The sequence below is a fragment of the Spinacia oleracea genome, chromosome 3 (genome assembly GCF_020520425.1).
Source record: "Spinacia oleracea cultivar Varoflay chromosome 3, BTI_SOV_V1, whole genome shotgun sequence".
NCBI lineage: Eukaryota > Viridiplantae > Streptophyta > Magnoliopsida > Caryophyllales > Amaranthaceae > Spinacia > Spinacia oleracea.
The window spans coordinates 2,735,790-2,762,288 of record NC_079489.1 but is presented as its reverse complement, the minus strand read 5'-3'; the positions used below and the strand labels follow the sequence as shown (position 1 = coordinate 2,762,288).

General features: G+C 33.6%; 2 protein-coding genes and 1 long non-coding RNA gene across 3 annotated transcripts; 1 reads left to right on the top strand and 2 right to left on the bottom strand.

Moving 5' to 3' along the window:
• Positions 1-812: 812 nt before the first annotated feature.
• Positions 813-5,736, bottom strand: LOC110784167 (signal peptide peptidase-like 1). Its single transcript, XM_021988599.2, has 4 exons — positions 5,600-5,736; positions 3,467-4,407; positions 2,082-2,282; positions 813-1,103 (listed from the first exon to the last, which is right to left on the bottom strand). The coding sequence occupies exons 2-4, from the start codon at positions 4,262-4,264 to the stop codon at positions 987-989; spliced, it is 1,116 nt and encodes a 371-aa protein (XP_021844291.1). The 5' UTR covers positions 4,265-4,407; positions 5,600-5,736; the 3' UTR covers positions 813-986.
• A 3,648-nt stretch (positions 5,737-9,384) lies between these two features.
• LOC110784170 (pectin acetylesterase 9-like) lies at positions 9,385-21,620 on the top strand. Its single transcript, XM_021988602.2, has 11 exons — positions 9,385-9,717; positions 9,907-9,989; positions 13,850-13,979; positions 18,686-18,765; positions 19,016-19,102; positions 19,245-19,369; positions 19,856-19,973; positions 20,063-20,140; positions 20,221-20,326; positions 20,527-20,675; positions 21,298-21,620. The coding sequence occupies exons 1-11, from the start codon at positions 9,564-9,566 to the stop codon at positions 21,454-21,456; spliced, it is 1,269 nt and encodes a 422-aa protein (XP_021844294.1). The 5' UTR covers positions 9,385-9,563; the 3' UTR covers positions 21,457-21,620.
• LOC130469263 (uncharacterized) lies at positions 18,596-19,954 on the bottom strand. Its single transcript, XR_008929693.1, has 2 exons — positions 19,814-19,954; positions 18,596-18,828 (listed from the first exon to the last, which is right to left on the bottom strand). It is a non-coding gene; the product is annotated as an uncharacterized lncRNA (long non-coding RNA).
• Positions 21,621-26,499: the final 4,879 nt, after the last annotated feature.

Here is a 26,499-nt window from a genome sequence, read left to right as displayed (position 1 = left end):
CTAACTGTCTACGGACTATGTTGCAGTCATTGGTCACCATATTCATACTTATCAAGATGCTGACCTTTATCCATATCTTAATAAATGTGATATGACCTTTCTGGGAATAAAAAAAACCTCAACTGGGAGGGATATTGCCCATCGAGGTACACATACAAACTCCCACGGGAGATTAGTCTACTCACCAAAGGCGGTGGGAACTACTCGTAGTAGAAGAAAAAAAGATATGGACCTTTTATTGATATCAAATTTGATTAATATTGTACTAAATTAGGTCTCATGTACGTATGAATGCGATTTCGAGATATAACGGGAGACCATATTTAAGTGAGCATGGGTTAATAATCGTGCATGGTTCTTTCAACTACAATCTCAGTGTGTATACTGTATAGTGTAACAGACACTAACCACCATTGGCCCAACCAGATGTAGAATGGGCTTTGCATGGTCGGGTCCGTCAAGACCTTCGGCCCGCCCCAAAACCATCTTTAATCAAGATACTCATTTTTTAAGGAGGGAAAGCAACTAGCTATATATTCATTAGAAACGAAGAATTATACCTGATTAAAACGCTGGCTAGGACAGGTTCGGGCCGGGACCTTAAAACCACCCTATGGTCGGGTCGGGTCAAGATTAGGCCGACCGTGTCGCAAAAAACCCACATTGGGGCCAAAATGACGGACTTTCGGGCCTGACCAAATTTATACCTAATGAACATTTAGCTAGTTGGGCCTGAAAAATAGGCCTAAAAATTATTTCCAAAACCCGCTAATTTTCAGGTCGGTTAGGGCCGGGCTCAAATTGGTCAGGTCTACGGAGAATTCATTCAACAATTTCATTGATGATAGATAAACAATCCTTCTCCATACAAGTAGACGGTACATGTTCCTTATAAACTACTAAAATGGAAGCTTTGCTACCCCAAAGTATCTTTACATTTACCACCCTGAATTTGAACCATACCATTTTCGATCGGATTCGAGTAATCACACTTCAATTGAATGAACTTTTTCGTTCAAATTTGGTAATGAACCTTCCCATAGCTCAATCAGATCATTCCTTAGCCATGAAACTACAATTATTGGACCTAAAGTTGAAGGGACCTGTATCAACCAAAAAGAAAGATAATCAGAAGGGTATAAATCGTTTAAGCTGCCTCGATATCATATTGCCTGCTTAAAGTCTAAAACATTCAGCACCCGGGTTCTCAATGCATCTCGTTCAAAAAGAGAGAATCGTGAATTAAAATCACATTATTCACGCACAATATGTACTAACGACACCAAATTATTATTATTATTTTCATGATAATTCTAATAAACACGTCAGAAAAAATTAGAAAGAAGTTGTTGACTTTTTTTTAGGCATGGTCCACGATAAATTTAGTGTATACAAGGCCCATTTAAGAATTAGTGAATGAGGTAATTATCAAAATTATTCAATCCATCGCAGTCACCTCCCCACAGCGGCACAGCCTTCATTTTTCAAGAGAAGATACTGGTTTAAACTTAATAATGAAGGAATCTCAACTAACAAACACGAAAAGATGCCAAGACTTACAGATAAGCTTCCTAATTCTTACCAAATAGAGACTAGGATATGCAATCTGATCCCTATATGTATATATTTGACGAGTTTATAAGAATAAGATACTCGTATTTCAGATATACTGTAGTAATGTATGAACTCCATAATCAATTGAAAATTCAATCAGACCATATGAAACATCACTTAATCAGAAACAAGCATTAATGAACCTGTAATAGCAAGTTTACCAACGAGAAAAACATCTCTTTCTAATAAGTAATCACATGGATTCACATCAACCATTCCAAATTTTCACATATTCCACCAACTGCTGTATGCTATGTTACCCGGACTACTGTCCGACACGCCTATTTTGTGAAAAAGTTGCTTGATTTTGGTCCAAAATGAAGTGTCCATATCCATGTCAGAGGTCGAGGATCTGACACGGGTGTTTGAGGTAAAATGAAGAGTCTAGGTAACAGAGGTTGTATGCCCGTATGCTAGAATCCTTACAATAACACTATAAAAATATAAATAAGATTTGAACATCTTACCAGGTACAAAAGTGCTGGCTGTGGCGAATGAGTCAAAATTCCAGCAGCCAAAGCCGTAACAAGGCCGACAGCATATCCACAAGTTGCGTACCATATATACTTGTGCCCGCGAGAGGATGCAAATTCTAATGGTTTGACTACATCTCTGCTCTTTCTGTGATCAAAGCTGAAAACTAATGCTAAAAGCATGGCAGGGATAGCCTGAAAATCAAAAACATTCAGAAACAGATTTAAGTACACAGATTTAAGTACACTGACGAAGAAAGATGAAGACAATCAGAACATTTGACTACCAGTTGAGTAAACGGCAAGTAAAAGATACTGTGAATTCATGCGACTATGGTGCATGTATCCTGAAATTTGTCTAACAACATTTCCTATGACATCTCTAATCATAATGTTAAGTAGATGTATGCTGTTTTATATGTAAATAGACAAGAACAAATAAGCCTTGCATGAATCAGCTATTTAACTTGGTAGTCGGCGGACTCAGCCCCAAGTAGACATAATTTTGAATATACTGGCATCACATACATCTCTGGTATGAGAAGTGCCTGGTATTGTTACCTGGACTCTTCATTTTACCTCAAATACCCATGTCAGATCCTCGACAACCGGACATGGGTATGGACGATTCGACACTTCATTTTGGACCAAAATTGTGCAATTATTTCACAAAATAGTCGTGTCGGAAATTTGGACACGTACCCGTGTCCGATATGGTTATCCGAGTAACATAGCTGGTATGTCTGACTTCCTCAGCAGAGGATTTTGTTACAAAAGGACTGCAAGTGAGATTCTTTCAAGTGCAACGGTTACTAACAACAGAAAAGACTTAACCTTCAAGAACACAAAGTTGATGGCTCCCCTCTGTTACCTTGACTCTTCATTTTATATCAAATACCCGTGTCGGATCCTCGACACTCGGACATGGGTGTGGGCACTTGGACACTTAATTTTGGACCACAATCATGAAATTTTTTCACAAAATAGTCGTGTTGGACACTTGGACACGTACCTGTGTCCGACATGGGTATGTGAGTCCAGGTAACATAGAATTGGCACTTCAATGCACAAAGCCCTGATGCATGCCAAAGCTTAAATGGGGTAACTATCAAGTACAAAAGACACTCTTGCTCAATGATATTGTGATGAGCTAGCACGTAGGCTTTCCATCCGTAAGAAGAAATGATTAGGAAAGTAAAAGAACAGTGCGTATGATTGATCATGACCTACCACCAGCAACAAGCAGATGTTCTATTATTTCAAAATCAAAGCATTTCAAGTATAAGCAACATTAAATTAACTCGAGAATCAAGACTGAATATAACACGCCAACCACTTAATCATTGAGATATATAGTAAAAATTGCGAAAATGCCATACCATGTCTCCTAGTCCGAGCATCATGAAGTCTGCTGCATGTTCTCCTGGAATGACTCCACCTAGCAAATTCCTAGGGAAAACAATCTTCACCGGTAGCTCCAATTTCTTAGTAATCAATTGCAAACCAGGAAGACTCAACCTATTTGCTACTGTATGAACGGGATTAGATGCTTGCTGAGTTGCTACAGAAACCATAACATTCGCACCAAAGAATCTCTCTGAGTAGAAAACCCAAAAGATGTCGTACATAAACAAACACGCAAGGAGCATCGCACATACTTTAATGTTTGGAAGCCGCACGTGACTTACAAACGCGATACAGATGGAGATTCCTAACAAGTTGTTCAATATCCAGTGTCCAGAAACAAGCCAAGCTGCCACAATGCAAACACATACAACCAATAGGAGCCCTTGAATCCTGGTGATTGACTTGGAACAACACCGTGATACAAACGGGTCAGATAACCCTAGTTGTGACTTCACGCGATTGGTGTACGGTGATAGACAAAAGAAAAGAGAGGAAACAGAGGCAATTGCTGTAAAAGCAGTCAAGACTTGTGACACGGAAGAAAACAAGTAAAACATCATGATTAAGCTGAAAGAGCTCATTATTGGGATCATTAGTGCTTGTGACTTGTCCAAGGTAATTGATGCTTCAGACAAGTCATGATTACGCTCCATTTCTTTCCCATAATTTAGAGCCCGAAGAGCAGATCCAAATGTCACGGCAACTGCGGTTATTATGAGAGTAATCGGAGCAGGTTCTAACAAATACAGAAGCTTCCACAAAGATTCCATCGCTAACTCCGCATGCAAATCCCTTTGAACAAATCTATCAAAAGTTAACTCCACTAACCTAAAAACCTCGTACTATTCAGATAAGTTTACTGCCAAAGCTGCATCTCTCTCCGGTATAATCTGCACCAGAGAAATTATGCAACCTGAAACAATTCAGAAAAGGAAAAATCAGATCAATTCCAGCCAAATAGTACGACTAGGAGTTAGAGGTTCAGAAATGAAGCCAAACACTGAGTAAAACTCGATACACTCTTTCCCGAAAAAACTCCAGAACCCCTACTTTTGGAATGAGTAAGCAAGAGAACTACCAAAACGACCTATGAATCAAAACAAGCAATACTCCACAATATTCTCTAAAACACTTAATCCCTTGCTTGTAATCAATGATACTATGAGAGAGCAAACAAGCGAATCGTGCTTATATAACTATAACTAGTTCAACTCAAGCAACCTAGGGGCTACCTGGCTATTAAAACAAGCAATACTCCACAAATTCTTTAAACTTAATCCCTGCGCATAATCAATGATACTATGAGAGAGCAAACAAGCGAATCGTGTCATTATAATCATAACTAGTTCAACTCAAGCAACCTAGGGGATACCTGCTACGGTCATTCGAGCTCCATGATTATCCATTAACCATTATAAAGTTGCATTTTTGTAGTTAATTCATCAACAATCACAAAATAAAGTTTCATTCTTGTAGTTGATTCATCAATTTATCATGAATAATCATTTTTCAACCGTTTCAGTAAACAATCAATTCGAACTTTTTCATTTACCCCAATTTGATTTTAACTATGTGCTGCTAAATACTACATTGAATCAAACATTGCAACTTTGCAATAGGAGAATTCAACCAATTTTCTAGATTCTCACTGAATTGCCACTGTGCAACAAGAAATATCAAAACCCTAGCAAATTGAAAAGCAGATATGATCAGTAAAAGCATTACTTGCAACATACCCATAAATCAATTTCATCAATTACTTTCTAAATTAATCAATTTTTCAACCAATTTTCCAGATTCTCATTGAATTGACACTGTGCAACAAGAAATATCAAAACCCTAGCAAATTGAAAAGCAGCTATAATCAGTAAAAGCATTACTTGCAACATACCCATAAATCAATTTCACCGATTACTTTCTAAATTAATCAGAAGAAACCCAAATTTGTTCATCTAAGAATTCAAAATTAAACCAACAAAAAAAATACCCAGATCAAAATTATCAAATTAGATGGGATCTTTAAGTAATAACAAAAAAAACTATAATAATTTAATTAGAAAAGTTGAAGATATGATGAAATTCAAGGGCTTAGAATCTGGACTTACCTTGGACTTGAAGGAGATTGAGGAGAAAGTGCGAAAAAGACTTGCTATTCTGGGGAGACTGACAAAAATAGTACTCGTCAGAATTTTATACATTTTGCTATTTGGTCCTTTTTTTATCTTATATTTTCAGAATTTTGGGACAGAATTATTTGCCTAATAGCCCAATATGGTTCGTATTTTAGGTTTGGGCTTGGGTTGAAGTTGGTTTCGCCATGCCAGGTTTGGATAGGGATAAAGATGGCCGTGGGCCGGGCTGTTCGGGCTTTGGGTCGAGGGGATAAACGGACAGGGCCATGTCAAACACACTCTGCATCATGCCGAACCGAAAAGTTCAAACCAGGGCCCAGTCCCACGGGATATCGTGATGGGTCGGGCCGTCGTGGTTAAGCCTAATTTAACTACATTAGCGTGTTTTGTTGTGTCGGGTCGAGTCGTGACGTGCCTTGTCGTGCTTTTTTCAAAAAAAATGTGGCGCACGACTTTGTGCTCGTGACGGACCATGCTTATTTGGTGCTCGTTCAGGGCCGGGCTTTCTCGTGTCGAGTCGGATCTCAGTCCGGTCTCGACCTACAGCCATCTTTAGATAGGGATGTTAAAACTGACCCGATGCGACTGGCATCCGACAAAAAGCGAAGTGACCCGAAACAAAAAAGCTACACACATTCAATCTCATGAGCACAATAATCCTGCACAAAACACTTTCCGGTAATACCCCGGACAGATTATACCCGATCCGTAACCGGCCGATTTCCCGATTTGATAACCCTATATTTGGATTTGTGTCAAATTTTATGAATTGAACTTATTCGAACTTATTTATAGAAAAATTAAGCAAAAAATAGTACTTTTTTTCTTCCAAAAGAGGTAAGTATAGTGATTTGAGTCTAAGAGAAAGAGATTAAACTATTAAAGAGAGTACAACGAAATTGCATCAAAACCTCGAATTACCTCGTCCTCGTTCCTTGACCCTACTTTTAATTAATAAACAAACCCTTAATCATCCCCAATCGAATATGTTAATTGTACATGATTACATGAATAAGAAAATACCCAAATTTAACATAAAGTAAGTACAATTAACGTCACTCAATTTTCCTCGAGCTGAAAACATGACTAACAATCTAATGTAAATAGTTCTTTCACAAAAATATTCATCAATTTTCTTACACCCTATATCTCTTCGATGTTCTTGTTTTCTATCTTCTATTTTATATAGGAAGGATTAAGGTTTTTGGTGTTCATCTACAATGTCTATATTGCTTTTTCCCCGATATTTTATTTAATTAAAAAAATATCACATATATCTTGCCCAAATTAAGTAAACAAGTCAAGAATTGTGTAAATATCTTGTCCAAATCAAGCATCATGGAAGAAATCAATTGCATTATGGAAGGAAATTAACCAAATCAAGTATAAATCAAGGAATGAAATTAGAATATACAAAGTAAATACATCTACTAGCTATTTAAAATGGTCAAACCTCTAATTTATCTGCTTTTTTTTTTCTTCAAACCTCTCATGACGAAAAACACATTAAAACACCAACGTTTTACAATTTTTACTCAGAAAAATGATACTTACGTTTTAATTAAGTCGCGTCTTATAGACATCAAACAGTAAATAAGTCAAATAGAGCATACATAAAACAATGGAGGCAATATCATTTACGGAGTAAAAACACAATCTATACCTAGTCTATTACTATATACTAAAAGAGACACTAGGAATGACACGAGTCATTTCCTGGTGCGATTTTTTCCCGCCAAAATATTTTTTATTTTTTTACTTTAAAATAAATAAATTACATTACGTTTTTTTAGGAAACTAAGATAAAATTATATTTTAATTACCATAGATGTGTACTGCATAATATATTATTGGAGGAAAACTAAATCAATATTATTTTTTCCTTTATGATATAATTTTATTTATGTATTATTATAACTTTTTAATCTGATAAGAAATATTGATAAATGAACTTCTAATGTTAGTCTACTATTAATAATATAATACATGGTAACTGGTAAGTAAGAAAGTTAATTAAAATAATAATACATGGTAACTAGACTAACATATAAGTTTATTTATCAAGATTTTACGCAATTCAAATTATGTTGCATTTGACTAACTCGGTTATGCTCGGGTCTTTTCAAAAATTAGTCTTGAGTCATTCGGGTTTGGTTAACGTTGTTAGATCGTTCTACATACAAGTAAACGACTATATTTTTTAACTTTGTATAGTAATATGCAAATTTAGTTCATTTGAATATATTTTTTACACAACTTTAAATTTATACTTTTTCATATATCCTTTTTACTTTCATGTTTTCCTAATATCACATGTCTTTTAGTTACTATTAAAATAATAAATTGTTTTAGTAGTAACCGTGCCGCCGTGCGTTGCACGGGCCCTAAACTAGTATTTAAAAAAGAAAATCATATTCATAGATAGATAACACATATCATACCCCATCTTCATCCACAATTTATTTTTTCTTTCAATTTTTGTTCTTTGTTATACAAATTATTTTACAGCTTCAACACCTCTTCCACTTTAACGTTATCATTCAACATCAATTCACCAGTCAATTCTTATATGTATTCAACCTCTTTCACTCTATCTCCCTCTTTAACACTAAATATTCGTTCACCATTTAATTTTAAATACTTTTTCAAATCTTAAATTTCACCTATTTTATATGAATCATATTACTTCTAAAATCACAAGCCCTCATTAAAAATTAACACTTTAAAAGATAACTTAACAACCACGTACTACATAATTGCCCCGTTCATTATACGGGCTCCAAAGCTAGTTTACAATTCCTCCATTTTTATATAGTTGAAACAATTCCCTAAAATGGAAATGTCACAATAGCTGCAACACACCTAAAATTGAAATATTTTTTACCCAAAGTTATAATTTTACACCTAAGATTAAATAAGTAATGTGATTAAAGTGGTTGTGCCCCACTTAAATATCACTTTTTAAGTACCGTGTAGAGTTCCCTCGAAAAAAAAAGGTACCGTGTAGAGAGATATGTTATACGAAGTATATAAGACTTATAACTATATAGAAACAGAGAAAGTATTTAATTAGACAGACAAAACCACAGCTTAACATAAACCCACAACCTAGGTTGCTCCAAAACGGATACGGACACAATACGGGTATGGAGATACGCCATCTTAAAAATGACGGACACGGGGACACGGAAAATAATAATATTAAAATAATATAATATATCAAAGAAAATTAAAATCATTAATAAAATAATATGCAAAAAGTAATTAAATTTATTAACGACATTCAAATAAGAAAATAGAACTATAGTACATAAAATGACACGATAATCTTCTCCTCTCACATCCCTCATTTTTTATCTTCCCTTGTGAAATATTAATTAATATTGAAATATGTGTTCAAGACGTGCCCATCGTGTATCCGGTCTTGTGTCGTGTCCTATTTTTCAAAAAAATTCGAACACGTGATTTTGCGTGTCGGACACATATTTTCGCGTGTCCAAGACGTGTCGGTGTCCAATACGTGTCGAACACGGGACACGACAGCGACAGCCCAATGACGTGTCCGTGCTTCCCAGCCCACAACACCGTGCTCAAATCATCTACCCCAAAAGAAGTCGACACTGTAAAAAATAAAAGTAAAAGTTACTGTAGTAGTACCAATCATTCTCACACCATTCAGAATCTTGGGTCCCACATTTTACTTTCCCTCTTTCTCTCTCTTCAGTCCCTATATAAACAGCTATACTGTACCATTTCATTTCATCTCCTTCCTTCCACCTTTTCATCTTCTACCTCGTCAACTTTTTAAATTTTGACGGAATTTGATTTGATTTTATAAAAAAATTGATTTAATAAAAATTTGATTTGTACCACGTACATACACGTACATTAATTTTTTTGAAGAAATATTGTTTGTGCGGTGCACGTTAGCAGGAAGATGGTGGTGGTGGTGGTGGTGGTGAAGTTTAGCGTGGTTGTACTATTGTTGCTAATGTGCGCGCCGTGGTGTGCGTATTCACTGGTGGTGCCGTATCGGCTTCAGGTGGGTATGACATTGGTGAAGAATTCTACGGCCGAAGCTCTCGGAGCATGTAAGTTTTAATTTTTTGAGAACAATATTTGTAATTTAATTACGCAATTAACTACCCTTTTTTTTGTTATTTATTTTGATTATTAATCCAGTTTTAATTTTAATTTTTTTTTAAAATTGTGTAATTGCACGGGTATTATGCTGGGTTTTTGATTAAAATGGTTGGGGAAATTGATTTTTGTGGATGAAGATTGCTTGGATGGGAGTTTACCTGGATATCATTTCAGTAAAGGATTCGGTTCTGGAGCACGCAACTGGCTTTTGCAATTTGAGGTACGTAACTCCGTTTAAAAAGATCTTTACACTTACTATTTGTACATACTCAGTTTTAGTGCTTGATCGTTAATATATCCAACTCTATATGGCAAAAAACTATAAAAAGTTGTTATTTATAAAATACACGTTGAAACGAATCTAAGAAAATATCTCACGATAATTTTTAATAGGTATAATAGTGAGACTTTATGGTCAAAATTTTGATTATTGGACACATTTTTCAAAGCGTAAAAAACTTAATAATGAAACAGATGTAGTACTACGTATAATGTTAATCTGCCCGCATATTTAAGATATATCTGGATGCATCGTGTAACCTTTCACGTTTTTTACATGTGTATATCGTATAAGAAAAAAAAATGTGAGAATGACCATCGATAGACATAAAAATATCATTTAGTACACCGTATGACGGATAATTTTTTACTAATCTACAAGCTTAAAAATTAAAATAGTTAAATTTCCATTAATGGGTCATAATTAAAAACTAATATTTGACTTAATATACATTAGTTGAATAGTGATTCTTACTAATATGGCAATATCTAACTTCCTATAGACTCCTAAAAAAATACGGCAAAAAAAGTAGAACTTTTTTGAAATTCATGTAAAAAGAGTTTTGCACTGATGTTTTTTTTAGTATTTAGTACAGAGTATGTCAATATCAATAACGTAAGTGACTCTTATTAGTGTGTAATCCGTAGATAATAATCAATACGGAGTATTAAAAAGAGTTATTTACGTCTATTTTGATCGGAAATCACTTTTGACATAGATTTATTGGAGTCCATATTAAACATTGCAAGTAGACAGATTCTTTGCTTTCTCTGTCTTTTTTTTTTTCAATTGTGTTCTTTCTCAAACTTTTTGCAGTTTTGGGGTAAATATAATTAATCTGCAACATTCTCAAAAGAATTTATTATTATTATTATTATTATTATTATTATTATTATTATTATTATTATTATTATTATTATTATTATTCCCTTAATTGGCTTTAATGTCTGAACAAAAATGCAAAAGAAATGACAAAAAGAACATCGAGTAGTTAAACCAGTCGTCGCATGCCCACTAGTCACAAGTGTAATGTCCATAATTTCCGAAGGCCACGGCTTTAGTATTGCTAATTTAAGTTATTTATGCTTCCCTAATTTGGACATTTTCAGCTCCAAATGCTAAGGAGTTTTTATTTTGGGTTCTTGACTATATCAAATGAAAATTATGCCATAATTTTAGGAAAATGTACAAGCACTATATTAAGGGACGGAAATCTGTTATTGAAACTAGTTTTTGAGCCCGTTCAAAGAACGGGCGATTGTGTAGTGGTTACTCTGTATTTAGTTTATCTTTTTAAGTTCAAATTTTATTGAGCTTGTCATTTTAGATAGAATATATGATTAAATGGAGGTAAATTTTAAAAGTTGAATTAATACATAAATTAAATAGTGTATTAATATTGAGTGTTAATCGGAAAGATGGAGTGGAAAATGTTGAATGAATAGATTGGTGAATTGATGTTGTATGAGGAAGATGGAGTGAAAGAATTGATTGGAGTTGTATAATATATCAAACAACAAAGAAAAACTAAAATAAAAATCAAATTGATGGAGAAAAGAATGGATGACACGTGTCATCTAATCAAATGTGTTGACACATGTCATCTAATAAATTGTGGTTTTCCTTTTTATAGACTAGGTATAGATGGTAAAATAGGAAGTATGCATAGTCTAGAAGATCTTACTAGCAATGTAAATCAAACCATCTTTAATCTTATTAGCAACGTAAGTAGGAGGCAGTATGACATAAATGTGTTGAACGGGTTACTGCCATCTGTTTTTTTTTTATTTGTTTCATGAATCGAAGCGACATAGAGCTGAATCTCATTGGATCGTCGCAGTGCCATCTTTATTTATACTATTTTAGCAGTAACTATCTTTTTCATAGTGAATGAAATTATAGACTACTCCCTCTATTCAATAATGATATTCCAGTTTAAAAATCTGACATCATTTACAGTTGGCGAGAATCTTTTAAATTATTCTTAATATATAATGATTAACTCAGACTCGAAAAAGAGTCAAAGTTTTCAATAGACCTTAAACGAACCTACCTCAACACCACGGCACGACCGACCATGCCCTACCCTTCGAAGAAAAATATGTTTAGACACTACCACAATATCACTAATGATATGATCAATTAAGTTGTACTATCTCCGTTTCTGAAAGTTCTTTACGCTTTGGAAAATGTGTCAAAAGTATGAAAACTTTGACCATAAATACTCACAATTATATACGGAGTACATCAAAACGTTAGATGTAAGATCTTGTTAGATTGGTATCGATACGTATTTTCAGAATATCAACTTTTTATAATTTTTTCACATACGAAATTGTATACTTCCTCCATTCTTTATTAAATGACACAATTTTTTTGTCACGTTTGCCAATGCAATATTTCAACAATTAATATCTTTTATTATCAATGGCTAAAAATTATAAAAATTTGATATTATAAAACTATAGGATGAGACGATTATAACAAGACCCCACATGACTATATTTTTTGTTAAGTATAAATCACAATTGATGGTCAAAGTATATTATATGAATAGTGCCAAAAGTACAATTGTGTCATTTAAATAAGAATGGAGGAAGTATATTAGTAGTTAAATATTGCATTGGAGTCCGTGCAAATAGTAACTGTAAAGAACTTTATGAAACGCAGTAATACTATGGATAAGATTTATGCATCATACAAGCTATATCTAAAATGGGAGGTCTTAGCTTGAAGTATAATTCAATGAATTGAGTTGTATAATTGCTTTAATTTGTGTGTTAATGGCTCTAAATAACCAATTCAATCTAGCTTGTCGACCTAAGTTTTTTTTTTTAACACAAACCGTCGACATACATTAATTAATTAATTGATCCAAAGTAAGTTGCGTCTTCTAGCTGATTTAGTTTTCATGGAATTATTGTGACATTTATGCGTCATTTTCATGCAAAGTCACGTAGACAAATAAGGCCATAAAAGCTATGCCAGTTGATATTCATGTTGAAAATAAGCTTGTCGACTTGTCTATGCCTAATTGACTATACAATGTGTAACTAATTAATAAAAATCTAACAATTAATTATAATTATCTACGTTGTATGAACAAAGCCACTTTCTTAGGCCCGTTTTGTGACTTGTGAGTTTCCAACTTTTGATTCATACATCTGAAAGTGATGTGATTTAGGAGGAATCGCGAACTTAGAATTAGTCATATCTATAAGCTATGTTGATTTTGACATCCGACAACAGGAAATTAGAAATTACTTTTTGCGATTTTCATATTGTTGTTTTTATTTTTCTAAATATCAGAAAGTCGGAAAATTGGAAACAAAAAAACGATATTGGTGAGATCGATTGAAAGTCGGAAAATTGAAAACAAAAAACGATATTGGTGAGATCGATTGATGTTGCTTTCTTGACAATTCGATAATTACTTTTTATGAATGTCAACTTAATTAACTGTTAGATGCATTGTGTGCAATACTTCTATAACTTGTACGTATATAAGGTAACTTTTAAGCATTTTACGTTAACTTTAACTTCGGTGTACAATATTTATCGTACACCCCATGTAAATAAGAATTTGTGTACCTTTTTTGAAATTATATGAATTTGTATTTAATTATCTGATCTTATTTTTGCCGAAATGAGTCAAAATAAGTTGAAAAAAAACGGACACTAAGAGTAGGGATTCAAATAATTGAAGTTTGGTGAAGTAAGCTTTGACAATGGAGATGATTTTGTACATTTCATATGATGATTATGTAAATGATCATTTTTTTTTAATTTTTTTTTGGTAGGGTGGTGGGTGGTGCAATGATGTAGAATCATGCTTGGCGAGGGCGAACACACAACGTGGATCCACAAACTTAATGACTAAAGTCGAAACCTTTAATGGGATCCTAAGCAACAATGAATCCTTCAACCCAGGTTCGTTTTTCTTTCTATTTGTTGCTTGCTTTCTAAGGTACGATATGCTAAGTTTTGTTATGCACTTTTAGTTAATGTTTGTTCCATGGAACCATATATATGAAGTGTAGTGTGGCTCGGTCACAAAGTCAGGTCCGGTTCGGTCCGGTCCAGTCCACCCAACCGAGCTGACCCTTTGGCCATCACTATAGCTCGAGAGCTACTCATATACTTTGAAACTCGTTGAGGATAATGGACCTGGCTGACAATTAGATGTTAGTTGTTAGCTGTTTTAACTAACTGTTAGTTGTTTATATTAATTGGTTTGACTAACTAGTTGAATTAGTTGCTTGTCTAAAGTATTTGGTAAATAAGTTGTTAGTTGTTTAATGTGTAAAATAAACATTAAGAACATTGATATAACGAGAGGTAGTTTGGTAAGGGTTGTAATCATTTTCGACATTATAGGATAACGTTCTCGTTTTACACTAACTTATTCAAACTTCTAATGCAAACAACTCATATATTAAGGCTTTTCAAAAGTAAAATTTTCATACCAACTAGTTGAATTCGTTGCTTGTTTAAAGTATTTGGTAAATAAGTTGTTAGTTGTTTAATGTGTAAAATGAACATTAAGAACATTGGTATAATGAGAGGTAGTTTGGTAAGGGTTGTAATAATTTTCGACATTATAGGATAAAGTTCTCATTTCACACCAACTCAGGTTTGTCTTGGTATGGGTTGCTCACTTTGTCTCTTAACCACACATATTGGGGGTTCAAATCCCACACATGTGGGAATGAATATAGATCATTGGTTAGAGCACGTGGGGCGAGACAGATAGTCACTGCTGTTGGCGATGGACACCTTGATTATACACCAAAAAAAACTTATTCAAACCTCTAATGCAAAAGCTCCTACATTGAGCTTTGTTAAAATTAGTTTTTTCTGATAGAATACATAATTTGTAATTAATGTAAATTAATTATTTTTGTAATTTTGTAATTTCTAGAATAGCCTTAGCTAAACCCTAACCTAGCTATGTATATATTCTGAGAAAATTAATGAGAAAGCACGGCAAATATTTCTCACATTTTCATCTCAAATCTCTCTTCCAAACATCTCTAATTCTTAACCAAACACTGTATTAGTTTTTCAAAATGGTCATATCTCTAATCACTTCAACATAGTTTATTTCTCCAAATCTCTCATAACCAAACACCCTAAAAAGCTACTTAGGAAAGCAACTCAAGTAAAAATTACAAGCACGACAAAGGGGGTGGCCAAATAGCCAATTGGCCATGTCGATACATACTTGCTAAGTTGCTAGACATGACAGACTGGAAATTTGTCCATTTTTAACTAACACCACGTGCAAACAAAGCTGCCATCTGTTTTTTTTTTTTTTTTTTTTTTTCTTTTACCTTACGTGAATATAACTACTCCCTCCGTCCTGGAATACTCGACCCGGTTTGACCGGCACAAAGTTTAAGGGACTTGAATTGACTTATTTAATTTAATAGTTAGTAGTTGATAGTGAGGTATTATTTTAATGTAGTTAGTAGGAAATGTGTAAAGGGGTGGGGTTGGGGGAGAGTAGGGGTTGAATTTTTAATTATTTTTATATGGGGTAGGGGGTAGGTGAGTTAATAGGGGTGGAGTGAGAAATAATATAATATTGTTAGAATATTTCCATTTTTAGAAACAGGTCAAGTATTAAGGAACGGCCCGATAAGGAAAACCGGTCAAGTATTCCGGGACGGAGGGAGTATCTGATTGGTTTTGGCGGGAGAAATCCTCTCCATTTCCTAAAAAAAATTTATGGTCCATTTCTTAAATTAACTTTGTGAATGAATAAAAAACAAAAAATAGGGATTGTTTTGGGAGTTTTTACTAGCTTATGCGTTATCGTCTTAATATAAGAAATGGAGATGATTCTAACATGGTTTAAGCAGTTCTAAACACGCATTGACTCTAATTTATCATTTTCGAGGATGATCCATTTCTTAAATCAACGTTGTGAATACATTAAAGGGAAAATAAAGGGGTGTGGAATTTTTCCACTGGCTTATATGTCGTCATCTAAGATAGAAAATGGAAAAAGGAAACAGAGAGGATCATAACGCGGGTGAAGCAGCTCTAGGCATTGCCTTTTGGCATAGACCAGGACTGCCAAAAAATGAAAAAATGACACGATCCAACCGATTTCTGACAAAAATCGAAATGACCCGGAAAAAAAAATCACACATTCAATCCGCATAAGCACAATGACCTCGAACAACTATATTATCCAATTATACCCGACCATAATAGTCCGATGACCCGATTTAACACCTTTTGCCATAGACCATGATTGATGTCCATTTGCTTTGTGTTGGATTTGTGGGTGCTCCAAAGTCCAAAATCTAGTTACTCTTATGTCGTACATCTTAGGTCGGCCAGAAGTTTTGTGTGTGTCACATATGTTCACCACGTTATTTGTTTTGTGACTTTTGTCCATTAGCTTATTATCTTAATTAGCTTTGTTTTACATTTAGATATTTTTTTTAAAATAATAAATTGAGAAAGAGAGTGGCAATATGAGTATTGAATAGTACGTAGTGCTTCTTTTGTTCCGGAAATATCGCACTATTTTGCTTTTTATATTAGTTACACTATAACTTTGGCTATTTTTTGTAATTCGTACGTAAGAAAATTGCTAAGAAGGATCATGTTAGATTCGTATCGATACACATCTTCTAAATGTATATATATATTTTTTTATAATTTTACTTGGACACGATATGAGATAATGGGTTAGAGGACTAAAAGTCAACCATGATACGATATTTTCGGAACGGGAAAAGTATATGACTGTATGAGTGTTTGAGAAGTAAACATGTAAATTCAAAAGCTTTATAGTAATTGTATGTTACAAACTACCTTTGAAGTTAATGGTAAAAAAAAAAAAAAAAATCTATTGTTTAGAATGCCTTATACACTTATACAGTTATACTCACCTGATTTTCACTTCCTTTTTATTTATTTTTTGTGATATTTGGGACCTACTAAGGCCATGTTCGGTAAAATTAGCGGTAGCGGGTAGCAGGTAGCGGTTGAGTAGCGGGTAACGGTGTAGCGGTGAATGGTAGCGGGTAACGGTTAGCTGTCAAAGTAGCGGCTAATTGTTATGTGTGTTCGGTAAAAGTAGCGGTTGATATTTTAAAATAAAATAAAAGGTAGAATATATTTTAAAACTTTATTATAAATTTGTCAAAAGCTACCCGCTACCTTAAAAGCTACTAATTTTAACGTTTGACAAAAGCTACCCAAACGCTACCTCTACCGCTAACCGCTACCTAAACCGCTACCTTGCCAAACACTCACAAATTTTACAAGTAGCGTTTTGACTAGGTCAAAACGCTACCCGCTACCTCAAACGCTACTGCCGAACACGCCCTAATACATCAATTTTCAGTTCTCTTTTAGTAGTTAGAATGTCACACAACTTGAATTTCTTCACGAAAGTTAGCCAACAACTTACACTTTACAGCCATTTTTTAGGGACATTCCCACAATCTGAAAATTTCTGTCCTGGTCTAATGGTCTATATTGTCTATACTATCTCCATTTCCATATTTCAGTGATTGAACACCTAACCCTAAGAGAGTAGATTGTTTTGTATGGCTGTTTTCTCTTTATATTTTACCTTGGGTATGTTCTGCCTTATGTTTGCAACTTTTGACTGTAAAAAAAAACATGGTTTAAACTTAACCTCAAATTAACTCAACTTGCATTGTAATCCTTTCTGATTATGTATGTATGTCTGTCTGCCTTCCTCTGAAGTCTGAAGTCTGAAGTCATAGCTAAAGAAGTAAAGTCCCTCAGCAAAATGGCTGCTAAAAATCTTTATGCAAACAATCTGAATAGCTAGGATGAATTAAAGATGGCTGTGGTCCACCAGCCTGAGGCCCAACCCGGCACGGAAAAAGCCGGCCCGACACGAGCACAAATTCGAGGGCTTGGGCCGCATTTTTGGAAAAAGCACGACACGACACGACTCGACTCGACCCGACACGACAAGCACGCTAAATTTAGTAAAATAAGGCCCAGACACAATAACCCGGCCCGTGGATATGGGGCCATGTTTTGAACTTTTCGGTCCAAACCGGCCCGGTCCGATATAATACGGGCTTGCCACGGACCTGGCCCGACCCGCCCCACAACTATCTTTAGTCCAGGGAATGTTGTATGCCAAAGTTATCCTCAGACAGCTTGTATCTTTACCTTACTTAGAGCATGAATAAGGGGAGTCTCTTAGATGACTCTTAAGGAGAGAGAAAAAATAAGAGCTAGCTCTCAGGTGTGTAATAGGAGTCTCTAATTTGGAGATTGTAAAAGAAATTTCTGAAATAAGAGCTAGCTCTTATAAATAAGAGCTAGGGTCACATCATTGCTTTTGTATAAAAATAAAATAAAAAAAGAGGGTAAGTGAGTATAAGAGCTAGTATTAAGAGTTGGTCCATTTCCACAATTTTTGGGAGGGGCTCTTATTTAGAGTAGAAGCTTATGTGGACATAGGAGAGACTAAGAGTCACCAAAATAAGAGTCTCCCCTTATTGATGCTCTTATGACTTGAAAGTTGAAAAGCAAAGATGTAGAAGTTTATCTGAGACATATATGCCTGGTTTTTTTTTGAGATTCTGATACAAAATATGATTCATAATTTGTCATCTCATTCATAACAGACTTCTACAACTGGAACCGCGTTATGCTTAGATACTGTGATGGAGCTTCCTTTGCTGGTGATTCCACATTTGACAATGGGGTAAAACAAACTTCTCATTTAGTCCTGAGTTTCCCTTATCTGTGTATCTTTTCCAGATCAGTTCTGTGCAGATTTCACAGTAAAATCAGTTCTGTGAAGATTTCATAGTTAGATCAGTTCTGTGCAGATTTCACAGTTAGATCAGTTATGTGCAGATTTCGCAAGTTAGATCAGTTCTGTGCAGATTTCACAGTTAAAAACATTTTCTGATATTTTCTGATCAGTTCTATGTATGTTAACAATTGGACAGACCTCATTCATGTACTTCAGAGGTCAAAAAATTTGGCAGGCAATGCTTCTTGATCTTCTTCCCAAAGGGTTGGCCCGCGCAGAGAAGGTGAATTCCTATGACAAAACTCTGAGTTTAACTGTAAAAATCTTCTTAACAGCTAGCAAAATCATAGGCAGATTTCTGTGTTTAACTGTAAAAAAAATTCTTAATTAGCACCTAACGAAAATCATATGATAAAATTTTGCAGGCTTTCCTTTCTGGTTGCTCGGCAGGGGGTTTAGCCGTGTTCCTCCATTGTGACAACTTCTCTAAGTTTCTACCAAGGAATGCTACTGTCAAATGTTTGAGTGATGCTGGTTTTTTCTTGGACGTGTGAGTCCTCTTTTATCCTAATGTCCTACAGAGTATTCGCCAGGCTGTGTTCTGTTCACTTATTTTCACATATTTCAATACACATAAGTTCAGTTAGTTCATATAAGTTCAGATAAGATAAGTTCAGGAAAAATAAGGATTGACCAAGTACAATTTATAACTTAGGCTCTGTTTTGTTCACCTTATTTCCACTTATTTCAGGCAAAATAAGTTCAGATAAGATAAGTTTAGATAAAATAAGGGTTGACCAAATACAATTTATAACTAAAATTAGTTTTGATAAGTTCTAATAAGTTCAGTTAAGTTTCATACAAGATAAGTCCTGGAAAATTAAGTAAATAGAACGCACCAAGTTTTGATAAGTTCTAATAAGTTCAGTTAAGATAAGATTAGATAAGATAAGTATAAATCAGGTGAATAGAATGCACCCTTATTTTTCCCTACCTCATGTTTTCCGAATTCTGATCTTTGTCCTTCTTCTTGCAGAAAAGATGTATCCATGAATGAAACAATTAGAACCTTTTACCACGATGTCGTTACTCTTCAAGGAGTAGAGCAGAATCTTGACCAGAACTGCACCAGTTCTCTAACCGATCCAAAGCTAGTATGATTATACTTACAGACTGCTTGAAATATTTCACATTATATAATCTGTTATTCTGGTTCTGATCTTGGTTTACTGTTTTGGTTCAGTGTTTTTTCCCACAACATAACCTAGGTTTCATCAAGAATCCCATGTTCATCTTAAACTCTGCATACGATATGTGGCAGGTAGTATCGCGTGTTTCTTAAATATATTAAACTTGTATATACTTGAGAATATTTCTAAGGTGTTAGTTACCTTTTCGCAGTTCTATTACATCTTGGTACCGTCTCTGGCTGACCCGAGAAAAGAATGGAAGTACTGCAAGTATAATATATCAGCCTGCACTGAAAGTCAAATGAAGATACTACAAGGTTTGATAATATAGTTCCTTAAATAGTTTCAGGCAAAATCATGCACCTGAAATTTCTGAAAACCTGTGTTTTATGAGCAAAATCATGCACCTGAAATTTTTGAACTTGTGTTTTATCAGCAAAATCATGCCCCTGAAATTTCTGAACCTGTGTTTTATCAGCAAAATCATGCACCTGAAATTTCTGAACCTGTATTTCAGATTTTCGACTGGCAATGCTAGAGGCTTCATACTCTTTCTATAAACATTCAACAAGCGGAGGGATGTTTATAAATTCGTGTTTTGCACATAGTCAGAGTGATCAACAGGAAACTTGGTTCGCTGCAGACTCCCCTATTGTGCACAACAAGGTACTCCAACACTCTTTTCTTCAATTAGTACTCCCTCCGTTCCTGAAAGTTTTTCCCGTTTCCAGAATTGACGTTCCTTTTTGTTCTTCCCATTGTAAATCTTTTTCCTTTTTCGGTAAATTTTTTTCTCAAAAATACCCTCATTCCACAATTTCATTTTCTACCGTATCCTACCTTCATTTCATTCACCTACCAAATTATTCTCATTGATTTTCCCATCCACCTTATTTAATCCATTCACGCCCCCCCCCCCCCCCCCCCCAATTCATTCACCCACCTTATTTTATGATTTTTTTAATAAAATATCTCCCTTTTCTTTCTTCTTTATTCATTTCTCACTCTTTCATTTATTCTAAAAGTAAAATCTTCTAACTTTAATTATTACTCTTACACCCAATCATACCAAGATTTCACTTTTACTTAATTCCTTCTCTGATTCCAACTGGGATGAACATAAAGGAAACGGAGGGAGTAAATTATTTCACTATAAGAACAGCATCTTTGTTTGTTTGTTGAGATTGTGGATCGCGCTGTATTTCCTAATGCTGTTGCTTAGACTATAAGTTTGACATGTTTGTGTTTGTTTTGCTCAGTTAGTAATTACAGTTTGTTTATCCTGCAGACCATTGCAGAAGTTGTGGGTAACTGGTATTTTGAAAGAAATGAGACAAAGTTGATCGATGATCCATATCCTTGCAATTCTTCCTGTCATAATACAATACCGCCACCAGGGTATATTATAACTCAGGAAAATATCCTAGGACTTCAGAAAAAATTATAGGTGAAGATAATATAACACAATTCGATTTATAGTAGTTTGCTTTGCTCAAATTTTGCTGATACAGAAAGATGAAAGTATTTTTTCGGGGTGTACAAATTCCTGTAAGATAAATTAATTTTGTACACAGATTTATAAGATATTCAATCACAATTCTTCTTTTCCAATCTTTTTTGTACATTTAAACCAGATTTATGTCTGTTTGTTATTAGATGTGTTATTTGACTGATTTTACATCCTTTTTACATACAATAATGTTAAATAAGGATTATATGAATCTGTAATAACGGAAACATGACATTTTAAACATGATTTACTTATATTAAGAAAGATAAAACTCTATCATTAGTACATGACAGATGACACTAATCACTATGACAGTCACGAGTTCTACTTCCCATACCAATGTGAGATATAAACTGACCAGCAGATTAAGAGCTAAGATGAACAATACCAAGTATAGAGTCCCAACTAGGATAAATAATACATTGAATAAAAAACTTTGCAATAGGAGAATTCAACCAAATTTCTAGATTCTCATTGAATTGACACTGTGCAACAAGATATATCAAAACCCTAGCAAATTAAAAAGCAGCTATGATCAGTAAAAGCATTACTTGCGTCATACCCATAAATCAATTTCATCAATTACTTTCTAAATTAATCAGAAGAAACCCAAATTTGTTCATCTAAGAATTCAAAATTAAACCAACAAAAAAATACCCAGATCAAACGACAAAATTAGATGGGATCCTTAAGTAATAACAAAAAATTAATAATAATTTATTTAGAAAAGTTGAAGATATGATAAAATTCAGGGGCTTGGAATCTGGACTTACCTTGGACTTGAAGGAGATTGAGGAGAAAGTGCGAAAAGACTTGCTATTCTGGGGAGACTGACAAAAATAGTACTCGTCAAAATTTTATACATTTTGCTATTTGGTCCTTTTTTTTTGTCTTATATTTTCAGAATTTTGGGACAGGATTATTTACCCAATAGCCCAATAGCCCAATATGGTTCGTATTTTAGGTTTGGGCTTGAGTTGAAGTTAGGCTTCACCATGCAGGTTTGGATAGGTGTGTCAAAAACTAACCCGATTCAATCGATTTCTGACAAAAATCGAAGAGATCTGGAAAAAAAATTCACACATTCAATCCACATAAGCACAATAACCTCGTACAATTACGTTATCCGATGATACCCGAACCGATTATATTCGACCTGTAACCGCCCGATGACTCGTTTGACACCCCTAGGTTTGGATATGGTTGTCAAAACTGACTTGATCCGGCCGACTTCCGACAAAAATGAAAGTGACCTGGAAAAGAACTTCACCCATTTAATCTCATGAGCTATTCTGCACAAAACATTATCCAATTATACTATACTCGATCTGTAACCGATTGATTACCCTATTTGACATCCCCATTTGAATTGGTGTTGAATTTTCTGAATTGAACATATTTAAACTTATTTAAAGAAAGATTAAGCAGAAAGTACTCTTTTTTGTTTCCAGTAGTACAATAATTTGAGTCTAAGAGAAAGAGAAAGAGATTGAAGATTACAACGAAATTGCATCAAAACCTCGAGTTACCTTGTCCTCATTCCTTGACCCTACTTTTAATTAAGGAGACTTGATAAATGTAGTTTATGACTTTACGAGGCTCCTAAAATTTGTCTTAAAATATAATGTAAATAGTTCTTTCAATAGCCTCGAATACAACTTTACCTAAAGCTTCCTACAACCTATATCTCTTACAAAAAGTTTATATGCACAAGTTGTACAATAAATTTATTGTACATCAACATAACTTTTATTCAGTTTTCTCTAACTTTTACCCATTTTTTTTTAACTTTTATATTATTAAAAAAAGTTAATAGATAAATATCTTAAAGTGTTAAATGATAAATATTATGCATTATTAGTGATTTTGAAAAAATATTTTTTATTAAAATGAAAAAATTTATCAATAAAAAATACATAACTTTTACATATATAAGGGTAACTTTAAGCATTTTACGTCAACTTTAACATCGGTGTACAATATTTATTGCTTTTTTCCCGTTATTTTATTTAATTAAAAAAATAAACCATTGCAAAAAAACATATCACGTATATCTTTCCCAAATTAAGTAAACAAGTCAAGAATTATGTAAATATCTTATCCAAATCAAGCATCATGGGAGCAAATCAATTGTATTATGGAAGGAAATGAACCAAATCAAGCATAAATCAAGGAATGAAATTAGAATCTACAAAGTAAAAGATTGAAAAATATCATCAAGGAAAACAAATTTGGTAAACAATTGCCAAACAAATTATTACATATAAAAAATCATTGCTACAAAAGTGAAGTATAAATTTACAATCACAAGTCACAACTAAACACCATTACAAAGAAAAACTATGTACATATTCTTTCGCGCATTGCCGGATTCTGTCACCCATTTATACTATACCGAAATCATGTTAGTTCCTATCTCTATCTCATACGTAGTAGTGTAGTACTCCGTAGTAATTTGCAAATTATTTAACAATCATTGTGCAACTTTTAAGTTTGAAATTGTATTCATTATAGTTCAAACATGCAAAAATAAAAAATAAAATAAAAAATGAACTAGTATATTGAACCAATTGCAAATTATTTTAATCATGTTTATGTTATTTGATTCATTAGTATATTTATGTGCTAAACAAACTTCACAAAATTGAGTTAATGCCAACTTTTTCTTTAATGATGAATGAAAACATTTGCGAACAAATAATGAAATAATGCATCAAAATATCGTTATACCCCGTATTTTGGGCTCGAAATCTTGTACTATAGTAGTAATACCAAATATTGGGTTAGAATTTTAGAAACTTAGAATTTTGCCAAGATGTGAAAGTGAGAGAGGAGGCGACAGTCACGGGACGACCTTAGGCGGGCCTAACAAAAACAAATGAACCTAAAGTTTCTTACACTTTGTTCACCTTCAAATATTTACCCAATTAGACTGAGGGCCTGTGTACAATAGGTCTCAGGTTCGAATTCCCCGCCCCCATTTGTAATTTATATTGCCCTTGTGGCTCATTTGCACTAAAAAATAAATAAATTACCCAATTAGTTTAATTACCCACCTAATTACTTTTATCAAACACCACCTTATTACTCCTTTCGTCCCATAGTATTTTACCTTGTAACCTTGTTGTATCTTTACAGGGTCAAATTTTAAAAAAGATGACCATTAATTCTCACCAACCTATAAGAAATACCGTATTCCGTAATAATAGTATGTGGAGTCTTGTAAGACCCGATTCAATGTACGAAGTACTTCCTCCGTTTTTTAATACTCGCAACGTCTGGACTTTTGCCACTATTCATATAATCTACTTTGACTATTCTTAGTGTTTTTTATACAAGATAAAACATAGTCATGTGGAATCTTGTTAGATTCGTCTCAATATGTATTCTCAAAATATCAACTTTTTATATTTTTTGCATAAAGAGAATTTAAGATATAAATGATCAAAATTGTGCATTGACATGCGTGAAACTAACAAACATTGCGAGTATTAAAAGACGGAGGAAGTATATTCTTAAGTCTTGTTTGGTTACCCAATTCAATATTATAAGACTTATGAATGTACGAAGTATATTCTTAAGTATTGTTTCACTTCCTACAATCTTTTTTTTCTCCAAGGCTCCCATGACCAAAAGCACATTAAAACACCAACGTTTTATAATTTTTACTGGGATAAATTTGAGAGACTTACGTTTTAATTAAGTCGCGTCTTATAAACATTAAACAGTAAATAAGTCAAATAGAGCATATATAAAAATAACAGAGGCAATATCAATCATATACGGAGTAAAAGCACAATCTATCTATACCTAGTATTTAAAAAAGAAAACCATAGATGATTAGATAACACATGTCATACCCCATCTCCATCCATATTTTTTTTCCTTTGTTATACAAATTATTTTACAAGTTCAACACCTTTTCCACTTTAACGTTATCATTCAACATCAATTCACCAGTCAATTCTTATATTGTTATATGTATTCAACCTTTTTCACTTTATCTCCCTCTTTAACACTAAATATTAATTCACCATTTAATTTTGTACGAAAGTACGGAGTATACTTTTTCAACTTTTAAATTTTACCTTTATATGAATCATATTCCTACTAAATTCACAAGCGCTATAATTGCCCTGTTCATTAAACGGGCTCAAAAACTAATTTATACTTCATCCGTTCATTTTTACTCGCAACATTTGTCACTTTCACGCATGTCAATGCACAACTTTGATAATTACTATCTTTAATTCACTTTAAGAAAAAATTAAAAAAAAAAATATTTTGAAAATACATATTAAGACAAATCTAACAAGATCTCACATGATTATGTTTTAACTTACGTATAAATCACCAACATTAGTCAAAATATAATATATGAATCTTGTAGAAATCACAAACGTCGTAAGTATTAAAAATCGGAAGAAGTATTTAATTAGGGGATTTTTAAACGACGCCCGCATTTTCCTAAAAACGCCTGTATTTAGTGTTTAAAAATACGATTTTGCCCTTTTAATGTTTACCCCAATAATAATAATAAATAAATAAATAAATAATAATAATAATCATTATTATTATTATTATTATTATTATTATTATTATTATAATAATAGCAATGATAACTATAACAATAATGACAAAAAAGTTCTTAAAGAAAACAAAAATAAATGAAAGATACCAACGCCACTAAGAGCATATACAACCTTGACAGTAGCTTTCGGTCAAGTAGGTGTTGACAGTACAAAAATGATACAATGTTGACAATGAACTCCTGTCAAGTTGGGTTGATACTTGACTGTGGTCACATATGTGCCCCCATGTCAAGTTCTTTTGTAGAATGGAAGAAATAACTAACCAGTAATTATAAACAGATTTATCAATATTTATTGTTGAATAGAAAAATTAATTTAGTTAATTTAAACACAAATTCTTATTTACAATGGGTGTACAATAAATATTGTACACCAAAGTAAAAGTTAA

Coding starts and splice junctions, on each gene's coding strand:
- LOC110784170 (XM_021988602.2), top strand. CDS start 9,564: ATGGTGGTGGTGGTGGTGGTGGTGAAGTTTAGCGTGGTTGTACTATTG. Junction 13,980..18,685: donor CAATGAATCCTTCAACCCAG/GTTCGTTTTTCT, acceptor CATTCATAACAG/ACTTCTACAACTGGAACCGC. Junction 20,676..21,297: donor CCCCTATTGTGCACAACAAG/GTACTCCAACAC, acceptor TTTATCCTGCAG/ACCATTGCAGAAGTTGTGGG.
- LOC110784167 (XM_021988599.2), bottom strand. CDS start 4,264: ATGGAATCTTTGTGGAAGCTTCTGTATTTGTTAGAACCTGCTCCGATT. Junction 2,283..3,466: donor TGCTCGGACTAGGAGACATG/GTATGGCATTTT, acceptor TTTGATTTTCAG/GCTATCCCTGCCATGCTTTT. Junction 1,104..2,081: donor AGCCAGCACTTTTGTACCTG/GTAAGATGTTCA, acceptor TGGTTGATACAG/GTCCCTTCAACTTTAGGTCC.